Raw genomic sequence first — 14,326 nt, 5'->3', positions numbered from 1 at the left:
GATTCACACCCCAAATAATTCCAAAACTTGACATTCTTGTTTAATTCTAAACCTCATGAGTATAAAATCATGTGGAATTAGAGGAGAAAATCTGTTGAAACCTATCATCAAAATGATTTTACATTGTTTCTTAAACTCTGCTGCTGTATTTATGTGAGCCTGAGGCCTAATAATAAATGCTTTTCACTTACAGATGAAATTAGTACTCATGGGACTTTTGCCAAAGGCAAAAAAAAAAAAAAAAAAAGGGAAAAAGAAAAACAAATAAACAAAACCTCTTCCATATTCTTTCCCTAATGGCTTACAAAACAAATTCTATCAAACTACACTTTTCATACATGAAATTTTAAATGAGCAAATTAAATCTAATTTGAGTAAAATTAAAACATATAACATGGCTCAACCATCTCCCTCTCCCAGTTCATTTTTCCCAGTGTCAGGATGAAGAGTCAGTCATACTATCAACTTTGGGTGTTCCGTGACCTGCAAGGACTTCATACTTAAGTTTACCCCAGGCTGGCAGCCAGTATTGTCTTAAAGCCTAAGTGCTGCTTCTTCTCCCAAAGTCAGAAGCTGGTTAGTCATTTGCTCAGGAACAGAGATCCTGTGCTGCCTGTCCTGCAGGTTAACTCTTCTCTTATATGCTATGAACATCAGTGAGTCTAGCTGTGTTATAGAAAAAGCTGCAATTTATTTTTGCTTTTCAGTTGACAAAATACTATATGATAAATAAGTCTCTAGTCTCTTTTTCAAGAACATTGGAGTGTTGGGCTAAATAATGTTAAATTATAAAACAAGACTTTTCAAGGAACAATTTAAGTAGAAATCTATTAGTTTGCTAGGACTGTCCTAACAAATTACCACAACTTGGTGGTTTAAATCAATAGAAATATATTCTTCCACACTTGTGGAGGCCAGAAGCCTAAAGCAAGATATTGGCAGGACCACACTCCCTTTGAAGGTCTTAGGGGAGAAAACTTCCTTGCCCCTTCCAGCTCCAGGTGGCTCCTAGCACCCTTGATTTATGGCAGCAAAACTGTAATCTCTTTCTCTCTTTTTTTTTTTCTTTTTTTTTGAGACAGAGTATCCCTCTGTTGTCCAGGCTGGAGTGCAGTAGCATGATCTCAGCTCGATGCGATCTTCACCTCCCGGGTTCAAGTAATTCTTCTATCTCAACCTCCTGAGTAGCTGGGATTACAGGCATGCACCACCACACCCGTCTGATTTTTGTATTTTTAGTAGAGACTAGATTTCGCCATATTGGTCAGGCTGGTCTCGAACTCCTGACCTCAGGTGATCCACCCGCCTTGGTCTGGCATTAGAAGTGTGAGCTGACCGTGCCTGGCCTTCCTACATCTTCATATAGCCTTCTTCCCTGTCCTGTGTATCCCTGTCTCTCTCTGTGTTCTCCCCTCTTCTTCTCTTTTTTTTTTTTTTTTTTTTTTTGACAGAGTCTCTTTCTGCCTCCCAGGCTGGAGTGCAGTGGTGCAATTTCCACTCACTACAACCTCCACCTCCCAGGTTCAAGCAATTCTCCTGCCTCAGCCTCCCAGGTGGCTAGGACTACAGGCGCCCACCACGCCCAGCTAATTTTTATATTTTTAGTAGAGATGGGGTTTCACCATGCGGGCCAGGATGGTCTCGATCTCTTGACCTCATGATCCGCCCACCTCGGCTTCCCAAAGTGCTGGGATTATAGGCATGAGCCACACCGCATTCAACCCCTCTCCTCTTCTTATAAGGACCACAGTCATTAGATTTAGGGCCCACCCTAAATCCATGATTATCTTGTCTTGAAACCCATATCTAATTACATAGGCAAATAGTCTATTTCCAAGTAAGGTCACATTTTGAGACTCCGGGTGGACATAAATTTTCAGGAAACACTCACTATTCAACCAATAACAGTATCATCAAAGAAATACGTGGGAAGAATTTGCCTACAGCTTCTGTAAAAATTTAGAATACACTTGTGGAGGTTTTAAAATGTGTCTACAAATTCTTTGATACTCTTCTCTTCAAGAGATAGTCTCCCTTTTCCCTTCACTTGGGTGCAAGCTGAACTTAGTAGTGGATGGCCTCTAACAAATAGAAAACATGGAAAGACCATGTATGACTTTGAAGACTAAGTCAAAAAGCACTTCATCCTCTTTCTCTCTCATTCTCTTCTCTCCTTTCTCCTCTCTCTCTCTCTCTCTCTCTTTTATATTGCTCACTCTGAAGGAGTCACATTCCATGGTTTGAGGACACACTAAGGATTCCATGGAGAGGCCACTGTGGCAAAAGACTGAGTCATCCTACCAACAGGTAGAAAAGAACTGATGCCCTCATGCCCACAGTTGTGGAATAGCCATTTTGCAAGCAGATCCTCCAGCACTATCAAACCTTCAGATGCTGTGGACCTTGTCCACACCCTGACAGTGACCACATGGGACATCCTGAACCAGAACCATCTGGCTGATCTGTTGCCAAATTCATGCCTAAAATATTTATTTAACCAATACTTACTTAAATAATTCATAAAGTTCCCCTTATACTTGAAACTGCCTATATCTTTATTTTAGTCTAATTTTAAAAATAATCCTATAAATATAACAGTAAAACAAACAAAACAAGGGGGAAAACCCCTGGGATATCACTATCTCAACAAATTGTTCTTATTTCTACACCTTCCTTCACAACCCAGCTCAAACTCGTAGCTTTATAAACCTATGGTCAATAGTTTCTTACTTTATATTATGTTGTAAGCATTTTTGCCATGTTACTTTTGTGGTTCCTATAATTATCAATTTTCAGTGAATATACCATAGGTTACCTAATTATTTTACTGCTGTTAGAGAATTGGGTTGTTTCCAATATTTTAATAGTATGTGTTACAATGAACATCTTCGTGCATAAAGACTTTTCCTATTCTTACCAATAGATGTCCATACACATGATTAAAGTGTCAAATATTATAAATATTTGGATATATATAGAAATATACTACTATGATTTTTCTAAAAATGCTGTAAAATCTAAGCCTCTTACAGTTTTAATATACTTATGACAAAGAAAAGTACCATAAGATTATGAACCTTAGATGCTGGAGAGAATCTTCTTTAACTTTTGTAACTCTGACAAGTTTGAAGAAATTTAATTGTGGTCTAAAAGCTGTTCCTCAGGTGGTGGCATTTTCTCAGCTGTCACATGACTTATCAGTAGACCTTAAGGTCAGTCATCACAGATGTGCCTGTAGTACTGTAAGTAATTTACCTGAATTCCCTTTAGAGATGAAGCACCCATATAAAGAAAAACTCCATATAGCACTGGCATGGGAATAAACTGTAAAAGAACAATTGGAGAAAAGGCAGAAATCATTTTCAAATAGATTGTGGTTTTGCATTTATCAAAGAAAAAAACAGGGAAAAAGGCATTTTTGAATAGAAACAGTATAGTACAGATTCAGAAGACAAGGATTCAAGTTCCAGCCTAGCATTTTTAGCTGTGTAACCTTAGGTAAGTTACTTAAGCTCTCTGTGCCTTAGTTTCCCAATATCTAAAAGGAGATGATAACAATAGGGTTGTTATAATTATTTAATAGGTCAAAATCTATTTTTAAAAACCATGTAGTATACAAGGAACAATAATATTATTATGCTACTTTGGAGACAACTTGAATTTTGTTTTACAAAGATAAGATATTTGGATTAAAGGTGGATTAAAGAATGAAGCTAACATTTAGATGTGTTTCCTGTATTATACCAGGTATTTGTAAATATATGGATAATTCAGATTTTCTCTTTTTATTGGAAAAGTTCACATCATCTTATGTCTATAATATAATTACTTATATAACAGAGATTAATTCTTGCAAAGGTACTTGTGTTAATGATCAAATACAAGTAAACTAGTGTAAATGATTAAATAATTTAATTAAAATGTCAAATTATAGGCAAATAAAATGTGTTGTAATTTATAGCGCAATTGACACACCTTGGAAATATCTGACAAAATTACATGACAAAATAATTACTAGTTAATCCTCTTAAAAATAGATTTCAAGTTTTGTGTGAAAAAAAAATCACTATATGCGATGATGATGTCCAGACAGTGGTTTTACAGAGCACTTAAAATGGAAAACTGCATATGTGACTATAACCAGGCTCATCCCTTCACCTCTATCTCTTATTAATAGTAAGTAATATTAACTGCTAATATATTTATCCACTGACAAGAAAATAGAATCTTTATGAATGCCTGTAACGAATTCGGGTCACAAGTCAGTCAGAAACAATGAGTGACTTTTTCCCATAGCTTGATCACCATTTCAAAATTGTTACAATAATTTACTCATCAAATTTTACTTTGCCAGACTAAATTTTTATGTATTTAAGGGTTTTAAAATATAGGACATAATTTCCCTCCCTTAGGTTATGAAGAATTATATAAACATGGTTAAGAAATTCATCACTTTCATCACATGCCACACAATATTTGCAAATTTATGGCTCAGATTCAAATGAAAATTTTAAATGATGATAAATGTATTCTTCTTTCTCTCAAGTTCATAAAGACAGATTTTGTTACCTTCAGAATACTGGTCATAAAGACTGATGAACCCATAAGAATAAAAATCATAAGCCCAGTAACCCTTTGCTCCCGAATGCCGAGAAATTTGGGTTGTTCTCCTGGAGCTGAGCATTCTGATTCCAGTTTTAGGCTATTGACATGAGTGATGGAGAGGACTGTGGCAGCCACAAACCATGGCAGGCCCATGATGGAGCATACACCGAGCATGACAGCCACCATTAATAGGTCCAGATGGTACCCACAACCTTTCTGTTTAAAAAAGAAAGAAAGAGAGAAAGAAACTGTGTCAATAACAGGGCTAAGGGTGGCCTGATTGCGAATAGAAACCACTTCCTGATGATACTCAACGAGCCCTTCATATCAGATCTCCTGGAGTAACTCAAACAAACACTCAGTTTCCAATTGCCCTCTTTTGTCTCATTGGGTGACTTTTATTAGAAAAAATAATATCATGGAGCCTAAGCTCCCCTGTATAGTCATTTTCTCCTTAATATAGTGCTATCTTGTTCTAATTTGCTTCAGTTTCAGCACTAGACAAATTAAGCCCCTCCTTAGAAATCAGTTTCTTGTTTTCTATTTCCTCTGTTATGCTACTCCACTGTCACTGATCTCCAGGTGTTGCAAACTAAGTGCCTCCTAGGACCAGGTAGGAAATGTAAAGGAGTAAAAATAGGTGCAATGGGGTGTGTGGAAACTGCCCTCTTACACAGACAGGGTGTTCTCTGAGGAGGGAAATCAAAGATGGGGAAGAGCACTCCCTCCATACCCTGCAGGAATCAAAGTGTAGAACCTCAGAAGCAGCCAAAGGAATGGCCTATTTTATGTTCCACCTTTTATTTTTAATTTTCAGTGACTGCTTCATGACAGGCAGTATAATAAAGTGGTTAAGAATATAAGTTCTGGAGTCAGACTGCCTGGAATGAAATGCTAGCTCAACCCATAAATCACTTAAGCTCTTGCGCCTCTTTTTCCCTATCTGAAAAACGATGATGATGATAGTAGAAGGCACCTCACTGGACTGTTGTGATAATTAAATTAGTTGATGTTGTAAATCATTTGGAATAATATCTGTTGAATAGAAAGCAATCAGAAAATGTTAGGTACTATTATATTCTAGTGGTTAAACAATAAATGTTTCTTTTGTACTCATTAGGTTTCAAGGCTCCTTAATAAAACTATTAATATGTTTCTTAAGATCAGATAACTTATATAATTTCTCAGTATTTCCTCTAGTTTTTAGCACAATCATTGGCACACAATAAGCAATCAATAAAAGTTACAAATTGACTTTTTTGAAAATAAAATACGCATCAAACATTTCAGAATCAAATTTAGTAAGTGTAATTTTAAAATAAATACCGCAGTTAAATTTGTTATTATGACCATGAGCAGAAATTACCAATTCTTCTAGGAGAATAATAGTCTTTTTTAGAGGTAGTTTTATATAACTTCAAGCAGTTTGTAGTCAGTATGAGAGCTCTTATAGCCTGGAGTGTGAAACACACTGAGTATTTGTTGCATATTTGTCATGGTAGTCTTTTCTCTGTGATTTTGTTTTCTTGTTTTCTTAGTAAGAAGATTCTTAAAGTCAGTTGTACTTTCTTTCCTTTCTGCTCATCCTTTCCAAATTATAAAAGTGCAAGAGATGATAGTGAGGAGACAATGAGAGTTATGTACCTAAGGACCTGTTCCTCCTATGTTGACACCAAAGCAATGGTACCCTTCATTGGTTCAGCTTACTGGGGCAATACTACAATTTACCAAAATATCTAACTCAATTTCCTGAATGAATATGACTCTGGAAACTTTTCTTTACAAGTAACTCAAGAAAGAATTTGATTAGTAAGAGTTGAAGAGTAGGAAGAGAAACTGCCTGGTGTCAGCATAACCAAAAAAGCATAGGAAACAGTTTTGCCAGGACCATAATATCATCCCTTGGCCCTTTTGCAAAACATTTTGGAAGATGTGATTCCATAGAATAGAACTCAGATTTTGGTCCCTTTAAAGGACAATGTCTTAAGCAGTTTGAGAAGTGTTTTGTCCTAGCAACTCTGGAATGAGAAGGATGTAGAACAGGGAAGGACCTCATACTTAAGCCTCTGCCTCTGAGGGAGTACAATGTGAATGGTGCCCCCTTGGAGCTGTTTTGCAAAATTATGGTACTGCTAAGAGAAATCGAAAGATGGAAGAGGAGATGGTGGCTGTGAGATGAACATCAGAGGAGGGCAGAAGACAGGGGGCCTTGAGAGTCAGGCTTGTACTTTTTAGCACACCTGGACTTTCTCAGAGTCCACATTCACTACATCTCAATAATACGAGGGAGGCCTTTGTTGTGATAGTGATTTCCAATAGCTCTTATTGAATGTTTTAAAAATATGATACAAATGTAAATAGTGGGATTCTGAATTGCAGGAAGTAGGCAAAATAATTCTTTCAGAGGAAATAATTTCTTTTCTAAATTTATAAAGCTAGTTTTGTAATATATAAATATATAACAAAAACAAAAATATAATTTCCCCTAATTATGCTGTACAACAATGGGAGCATCTTGATTTAATGTAAACCAAAGGAAATAAATAAAGCAGTTCTTGCTCTTCCCCTAACTAACCAGTATCCTTCTTGCCTTTCATTTAAAATGTCTTTAAAAACTTGGACTTTGTAACAAAATTATTAGCTGATAGGCATGCCAGCCAAAGAGAAGTATCCCTTTGTCAGACAGAGAACTCTACACCTTCTAACATATTTCTGTAGATTTTTTTCTCAAATAAAGACAGAGCTGGAGCTTTTATTCTCACATTCATCCATGAATCACAGGAAATGGACATATGGGAGGAAAAGGGAGCATAGCAACAGGTGATGCTACACCAGACCCCACTAAAACCAACATGCAGCAAGACAAGAGGCCAGCCAAGAGGACCATCTGATACCCAGATGCCACTGCTGAAAAAATTCATTTCAAAGCTTGGCAGCAATTTCCTGCATCTGTCAAGTTAACCACATAAAAGACTATAGATTGACATGAAGAACCAGGCTGACAAAGAGGGCAAAAAAGAACATATCAAATGCCATAATCATCAAGAGAATATGGTGCCAAATGAATGTTGCAAATGCATTCATTTACTCAAGTGATCCGGGATTGTATTGCTGTTTATTAAAAATGATGTCAAAAGAAGCCTGAACTGTCTACAGAAACATGTAGAAAAGCCCACAGTTGTATCTTAACAGAAACTTTCTTTTTTATAAGATTATATCTCTCTTTTCACATTTAGAGAATGTGCTTTAAAAAACCCAAGTAGATATTTTTAATGCTTTTCAAAGGGATTCAGTTAACTTATGCCTGATCCACTTCTCTAAGGGAGAAACAAACAAACAAATGCTAGAGAGAGTATGGACTTATATGTACATTTATGTATAATATACATGATACTTCACATTCTCAAATTTTTATATTTGCCTCTTCTTTCACTCTGGAGCCATCCAAAGGATCATAGGATGCAATGAGTTCGAGTTTTACTGATTTTGAGCTCCCCTATTCTTCGGGAGTAGTAAGTCACCTATGCAGTGCAACACAGCTTTATTGTGTACATAGTGACACTCATGAAATGATAAAAACATTTTTTTTTTTTTGAGACGGAGTCTCACCCTGTCGCCCAGGCCAGGGTGCAATGGCATGATCTCATCTCACTGCAACCTCTGCCTTCCAGGTTCAGACGATTCTCCTGCCTCAGCCTCCTGAGTAGCTGGGATTACAGGTGCCCACCACTACGCCCAGCTAATCTTTGTGTTTTTAGTAGAGATGGGGTTTCACCATGTTGGCCAGGCTGGTCTCTAACTCCTGACCTCGTGATCCACCTGTCTCGGCCTCCCAAAGTGCTGAGATTACAGGCGTGAGCCACTGTGCCTGGCCAATAAAAACATTTTTATCAGCAGGAGAAATAACATCTAAAAGAAAACCAACTACTAGTTCTGGCAGTAGAGGTGAAGAAAAAGTAAAAAGATCTAAAATATGTTTGGGAGAGATAAAGAATGAAATGAGGAATTCTGAGTTGACTTGGGTGTATGTAGACTTAGATACATGATGTGGAGTCTACCAAGTGTTTGATACATAAACTACAAAACATGATTCATTAAACAATTTCGGGGAATGCTCCAACCAAGGCAAAAATGGGTTTTCAAGTGAGAAAAGAAAATTAGTAAAAGCTGAAAATGCTTTCACAAGTGGTTAGCTTGTGGTCTGGTGATATACTCAAGAAACACATCTTTTAGTGAAAATGTGGTTCAAGTCAAAGCCAGGAGACTTTGCAAACATTTCAATAAAGCAACAGGCGGGGAGAAGGACTATGGAACAAACCATTACTCTGAGTAAATAACATTCTGAGAAGGTGATTTTGTTGTTGTTAACGGGAAAACCAGTAGCATCAGACCACACTCTATAGAAGCTTATAGGAGACAAGAGTTATAGGCCCAATAGGGGTTCAATGTAGATGAAATACATCTTCACTGGAAGAAATTTGCTTTAAAAGTATTCATATCTAAGAAGGAGGATGGAGAGTTCAGATTCACAGTGGCCAAGAACAGGCTGACTCTTCTGCCTGTGGCCATATAGCAGAGTTTATGATTAAGCCAGATTTGCCGTATCATTTACTAAATCCAGAGTAGTAAGGGGCAAAAATACACAACTTTTGACTACATAATCATTTATTTGCACAATAAAACAGATTTAGTAATGTAGCCTCAGGTTTATTTCAGTGACAAAAATAGTTCTAGTTCTGCATTTAATTCTATAAATGCAAGTACTTGAAAGGACCACTTAAAGAATGCTTTACTACATTTTTGTTATTCCACAGTATATGTGAAGGGGGAAATTAGTGTATTTGTCAATGTGGAGCTTTAGAAAGGCTGTGAATGTCAAGGGCTCATGAAGAACAAGGAGTAAGAGCAAGTGTCATGTGATTTATAAGGTTGAAGGCCCAGGAAAGGGCAAAGATTCAGAATGGCCAGGAAGGTAATAACAATCTCAGCACACATTTCACTTCCACACTTTGTTTTAATATGATTCCACTTACAATAAGAAAAAAATGCTGCCTGAATCCATTTAACTGATGGCCCTTACAAAGGATAATTTTTCAGTGAACACACTAGAATTTCTGCCTAATTATAAAGGCTAAAAAAATCTTTTTGAAAGGTAAATAATAATTATATGGCTTACTTTCTTCCTAAAACAGGTTTTTTAGTTGATTTTTTTAAATGTATCATTTAATAAAATACATAAAAGTTGTGAGAATTCTTAACTTACGTTCTACAAAGAGAATGAAAAATGTCCTTTGCTTTAAGATAGACACACATTCTCTCCACCATATACTCAAAATTCCTTCTTCATAAGATTTATTGCAAATAAGTGTGCTTTCTTACATTTATGTAATTATTATTATTAAAAGTAATGGCAAAAACTGCAATTACTTTTGCACTAACCCAATATATTGCATCAGAGTTTAATCAGAGATATTTTTCATCTTTCTAACATTCCTATAAAAAAATTCTATAAAGCATGATTTCTGTTGCTCTGACAATGATTTTTTCTCCTAGAGTTTAAAGGGTATGTGAAAATAGCTGGCAACTTCCCCATGATACCAAAACAAAAACAAGATTGTGCATGTTCTGTTTTTACAAGGTTTGATGCAGATTATTTTTAACCATTTAATGATTTCATCGATTTCATTTAACATATTCCTGTAAGTAAGTGACAGTGCTTACATTACATATCTCAGGCAAATTGCATACCAGTGAACAATTTCGATTATTCACAATTGCAAAATGGCAAGGTCAGAACGTAACTAAGACACATCTATAGTTATTCTTTTTATAAAAGAGACAGTGAAATCTGCAATAAAACTCAAAGATGTCACTTCTAAACTGTGACGTTTATGTCTGGATTTTGTTGTTACAGGCAGACAGAAAAATAATTAAAGAAAATGAGAAATAGTTGAAGTTGTAATTTATTCTGATAATGAATTCAATGTAATAGATACACTTAGGGTTAAATAGAGGAATAGAGGAATCTCAGATGTAAGACAAGTTGGTATGGTTGTACTTCACCAGAACAGATTGTTATTTCATTAAAATATGTTAAGTATGGAAAAGTTAAAACTTTGACAGTTTTTTATTTTATGCCTTGGAGGTGAGTTCTCAGACGTGAGCTCAGCCAAGTGCTACAAATAAGTAAATTCTCATCTCATTGTAAGACCAAGTATCTTGTAAGACAATAAAAATTATACATCTGAAAACATTATTTTATATATTTCACTGTGCAAATGAATACAGAATATAGGAGAAGTCAAATGAACATCAGTTGATATCAGTTAAGTCATAATTATTTACATTAAAATGGATGTTAAAATATACCTTTAGCTTATGCTCTTTTCTGTTGATGATGACAGCTGTAATCTGTTGGTCCATAAAAATTAGAATAGTACAAAGCAGAGCTGGAATTATAGCAGCTATTACTGTCCACCATGGGTTTGGACCTAAAGGCGTAACAAACCAGCCACGATCATCTCTAGTGGGCTGTATAAAGTAAAGAATGTGCATAGTTATGAACTGGATTAATGAATACTTGATCAAATTAGGTCTTACAGATGCTACTAGGAAAGCCCTAATTATAAACAGAGGAGCTGAGTGGCCTATAATAAATAATAATAATACTCATAAATCACTTAAAACCATTTTAAGTGTTTTAAATATTTTAACTCATTTTTTTTCTTCACAACACTCTAAAGATGACACAGATAAGAAAATTGAGGCACAGAGATATCCAGTAACTTGCCCAAGATCCCAAAGCTAGTACGTGGTAGAGATGGGATTTAAACTCTGACAGACTTGTTGAAAAATCTGTGTTATTAATCAATACCTGTATTAAATAAAATAATATTACTATTTACTATTTACTATTGGAAAATGTATTGAAATTTACAAATAGCATATTGACACATCGACCACTGTGCTAGAACTGAGATACAAAGATAAATCAGAGGCTTCTTTCAGTTTAGAATCAGAGACAGACATCTAAACAAAATACATCATTATGGTATTGTAACTGTTATTTTTGATGTGCAGAGGCTACTGAGTGAAAATGATAAAAAAGATACTTGGTCACAGCAGAGGCTCAGGGAAGGATTCCAAACATGGCTGCTGTCTGAGATGATTCTCAAAATTTCATCCTGACAAGAGCCCTATATAGAAGTCCCCAGCCCTGTTTGACAGAGAAAACAAAGGGGTGCCCCTAATTTGAAAAGCTGAAATCTGAAATGATCCAAAATCTGAAACTTTTGAGCGCTCACATGATGCCGCAAGTGGAAAATTCACACCTCACGTCATGTGATAGGTCACATATATTATTAAGAATAGTGTATAAAATTACCTCCAGGTTATATGTGTAAGGTATATATGAAACATAAATTTTGTATTTAGACTTGGGCCCCACCCCAAACATATCTCATTATGCGTTTGCAAATATTTCAAAATTTGAAAAAAAAATGAACTCTGAAACACTTCCGATCCCAAGTACTTTGGATAAGGAATATTCAAACTGTACCCCATTAGTAACACGGTCAGAATTCTATTCCCAATCTATTTTTATCTGTTTTCCAAGCCTTATTCACTGTACAATTCTGCCAAGATAATCCTTTTCTCTTAGTTTCAAATGCTTCCTTATCTTTTAAGAATGTTATATATAGGTATTTCAACTGGCAGAATTGACAGGAAATTTTTTTCAGGCAAGTTTTATATTTATAATTATTTATATTTTGTAATTCTTATATTTTTAAATATTAGACCTAAATTTTAGCCATGCTGTGTGCATTTCATTTACTGGTCTTCTAATCTAAATTCTTCATATTTTCATGAAAATCCTAAGTACTAGAGTTATAGGTATCATCTAAATGAAGATTAGACCGAGAGAGATGGGAAGAGGGAGAGAGATAGTAAGTACCTTGAAAACACTTGGTACTTGTAGTTTTGGAGATGGGATCCCAATGGCATAGTCAATTAAAACCATACACAGAATTGTAAGAAAGACAGCAAAGTCACTCACTATGGATCGAACCTAAAAATAATGAAAACACTTGTCACTTAAAGTAGCTATAAATATCAAGGAATACTCAGGAACATAATCTAGAGTCACACTTTATAAACACTTTATGACATAATATCATAATATTATATTTTATGCATACTATAAGATTACCATTAGCTCTGTCAGAACCTGAATATATATTTATGTATCACTGTCGTTAAGATTGGTACACACTCAACCTTTCCAGAATGAGGCATTATGGAATAGCTACATCGTGGTTGTGCTGTTTTCAATGTTTATTTAAAATCTAACTTTATGATGAACCCATGCATGTGAATATTCAGAATGCAGAATAAGGTAGCATGGGCAGAATTTGGCTGGATTTTAGGGATCTCTTTCACACAGGTAACATTTTAATATGATAAACTTGAAGCATCATAAAATAAAATTATCTGTTCTTATCAAAGAAACATAATGTTTTAGTTTATCTAGAATATAAGCATGACAGTTGGGAATGTACACAACAGAGTGGGCAAATTTAAAATTTATTCTATGTGAGCCAATTTTTAAAGCCATTTCTCATTTATAAAGCCAATTCTGAGCAAATATTCACATACAATTATTATCCAGATCTAGTTTATTTTAAGATGCCTTTATGACATACACACAAGCATACACAAAATGCTTAAGATTATTGTTTCAGCTTAGAAAAATGTTTTTGTATTAATCAGACTAAGATTTTTGGGGAAATAAATGACTCTTCCACCTTAGAGAAGAAAGTGGTGACAAAAAAGAAGCCCCCTTCGGAAGGAAGAGTTCTTGAAATATTTTTCCAGAGTGGAATTTTGATCATAATCTATAGCTCATCCCTCAGAAGCTTGTTTCCTTGTTTCTTTTCCTTTTTTTAAAATTTTTTTGGCGGAATCAGACATTATAGGTGTTACTTTGCAGTGTTAAATATTGAACTAAGCTGTTTCTCTGTTTACTTTCCTTTCCAAATATGCAGATGCAAACGTGGTGGGTTAGGGGGAGGGACTGACGGTTTAAACATTGAAAAAGAGAATATTGTTCCAATGAGTCTTGCGGGGGCTTCCCCAATTAGAGAACGTAACATAGGCTCCTCTGAGGTATCTGTCAGGCTGGAATAGTTCCCACTGTTCACTGGGCAAAAAAGTGACAATCAGTAATGCAGTGTGTGCTGTGAATTTCCAAAAACGTCAGTAGGAAAGTAGGAGTTGATCCGTGGGGTTTGCAGTTAGGAGAAAAGCCTGCATATGCACTCCCAGCACCTGCATCACAAATTCTTTCTCTTCAGCCCCTCATCTCACTCCACAACTAACCTGGCAGCTCACTCACACAAAAGCCTTTCAGTGGCTACTTTTATTACATCAATTACTCTTTCTTTTGTCCTATGTTATTTTACATTTAGATCAAGAAAATTATAGTCTAAGTACCTTGGTTGGAAAATATCTGCTAGTCTTGAACTGCTTCAGGGTGGCTGACAGAGTAACTGTGGAAAAGAACAGGATCACAGACCAAAATAGAACATCTGGAACATATGGGTGATCATGGCCACAGGCCCGTCCAACATACTCTCCATGCAATGATTTGCATTCCTGCCAGAGGAAGTAAAACAAATGGAGCTACTAAGAAAAAACCGGACACATTTCTTGCAGAAAACTA

The 14,326-nt window shown here is 35.7% G+C and overlaps 1 protein-coding gene across 8 annotated transcripts in view; it reads right to left on the bottom strand.

The window, feature by feature from the left end:
• Positions 1-14,326, bottom strand: part of SLC4A10 (solute carrier family 4 member 10) — a 360,081-nt gene that overhangs the window by 23,558 nt on the left and 322,197 nt on the right. For all 8 annotated transcript variants that reach the window (XM_031008812.3, XM_031008814.3, XM_004032704.5 and 5 more), the window contains 5 exons: positions 14,098-14,259; positions 12,560-12,673; positions 10,975-11,136; positions 4,570-4,821; positions 3,256-3,324 (listed from right to left, as the gene is read on the bottom strand). In XM_031008812.3, coding sequence (XP_030864672.1) covers positions 3,256-3,324; positions 4,570-4,821; positions 10,975-11,136; positions 12,560-12,673; positions 14,098-14,259 — 759 coding nt within the window. The remainder of the gene's footprint in view (positions 1-3,255; positions 3,325-4,569; positions 4,822-10,974; positions 11,137-12,559; positions 12,674-14,097; positions 14,260-14,326) is intronic.

The sequence above is a fragment of the Gorilla gorilla genome, chromosome 11, assembly GCF_029281585.2.
Source record: "Gorilla gorilla gorilla isolate KB3781 chromosome 11, NHGRI_mGorGor1-v2.1_pri, whole genome shotgun sequence".
In the NCBI taxonomy this organism is placed as follows: domain Eukaryota; kingdom Metazoa; phylum Chordata; class Mammalia; order Primates; family Hominidae; genus Gorilla; species Gorilla gorilla.
Note: the sequence above shows the minus strand (reverse complement) of the source record. Positions and strands in the feature narration are given on the sequence as shown.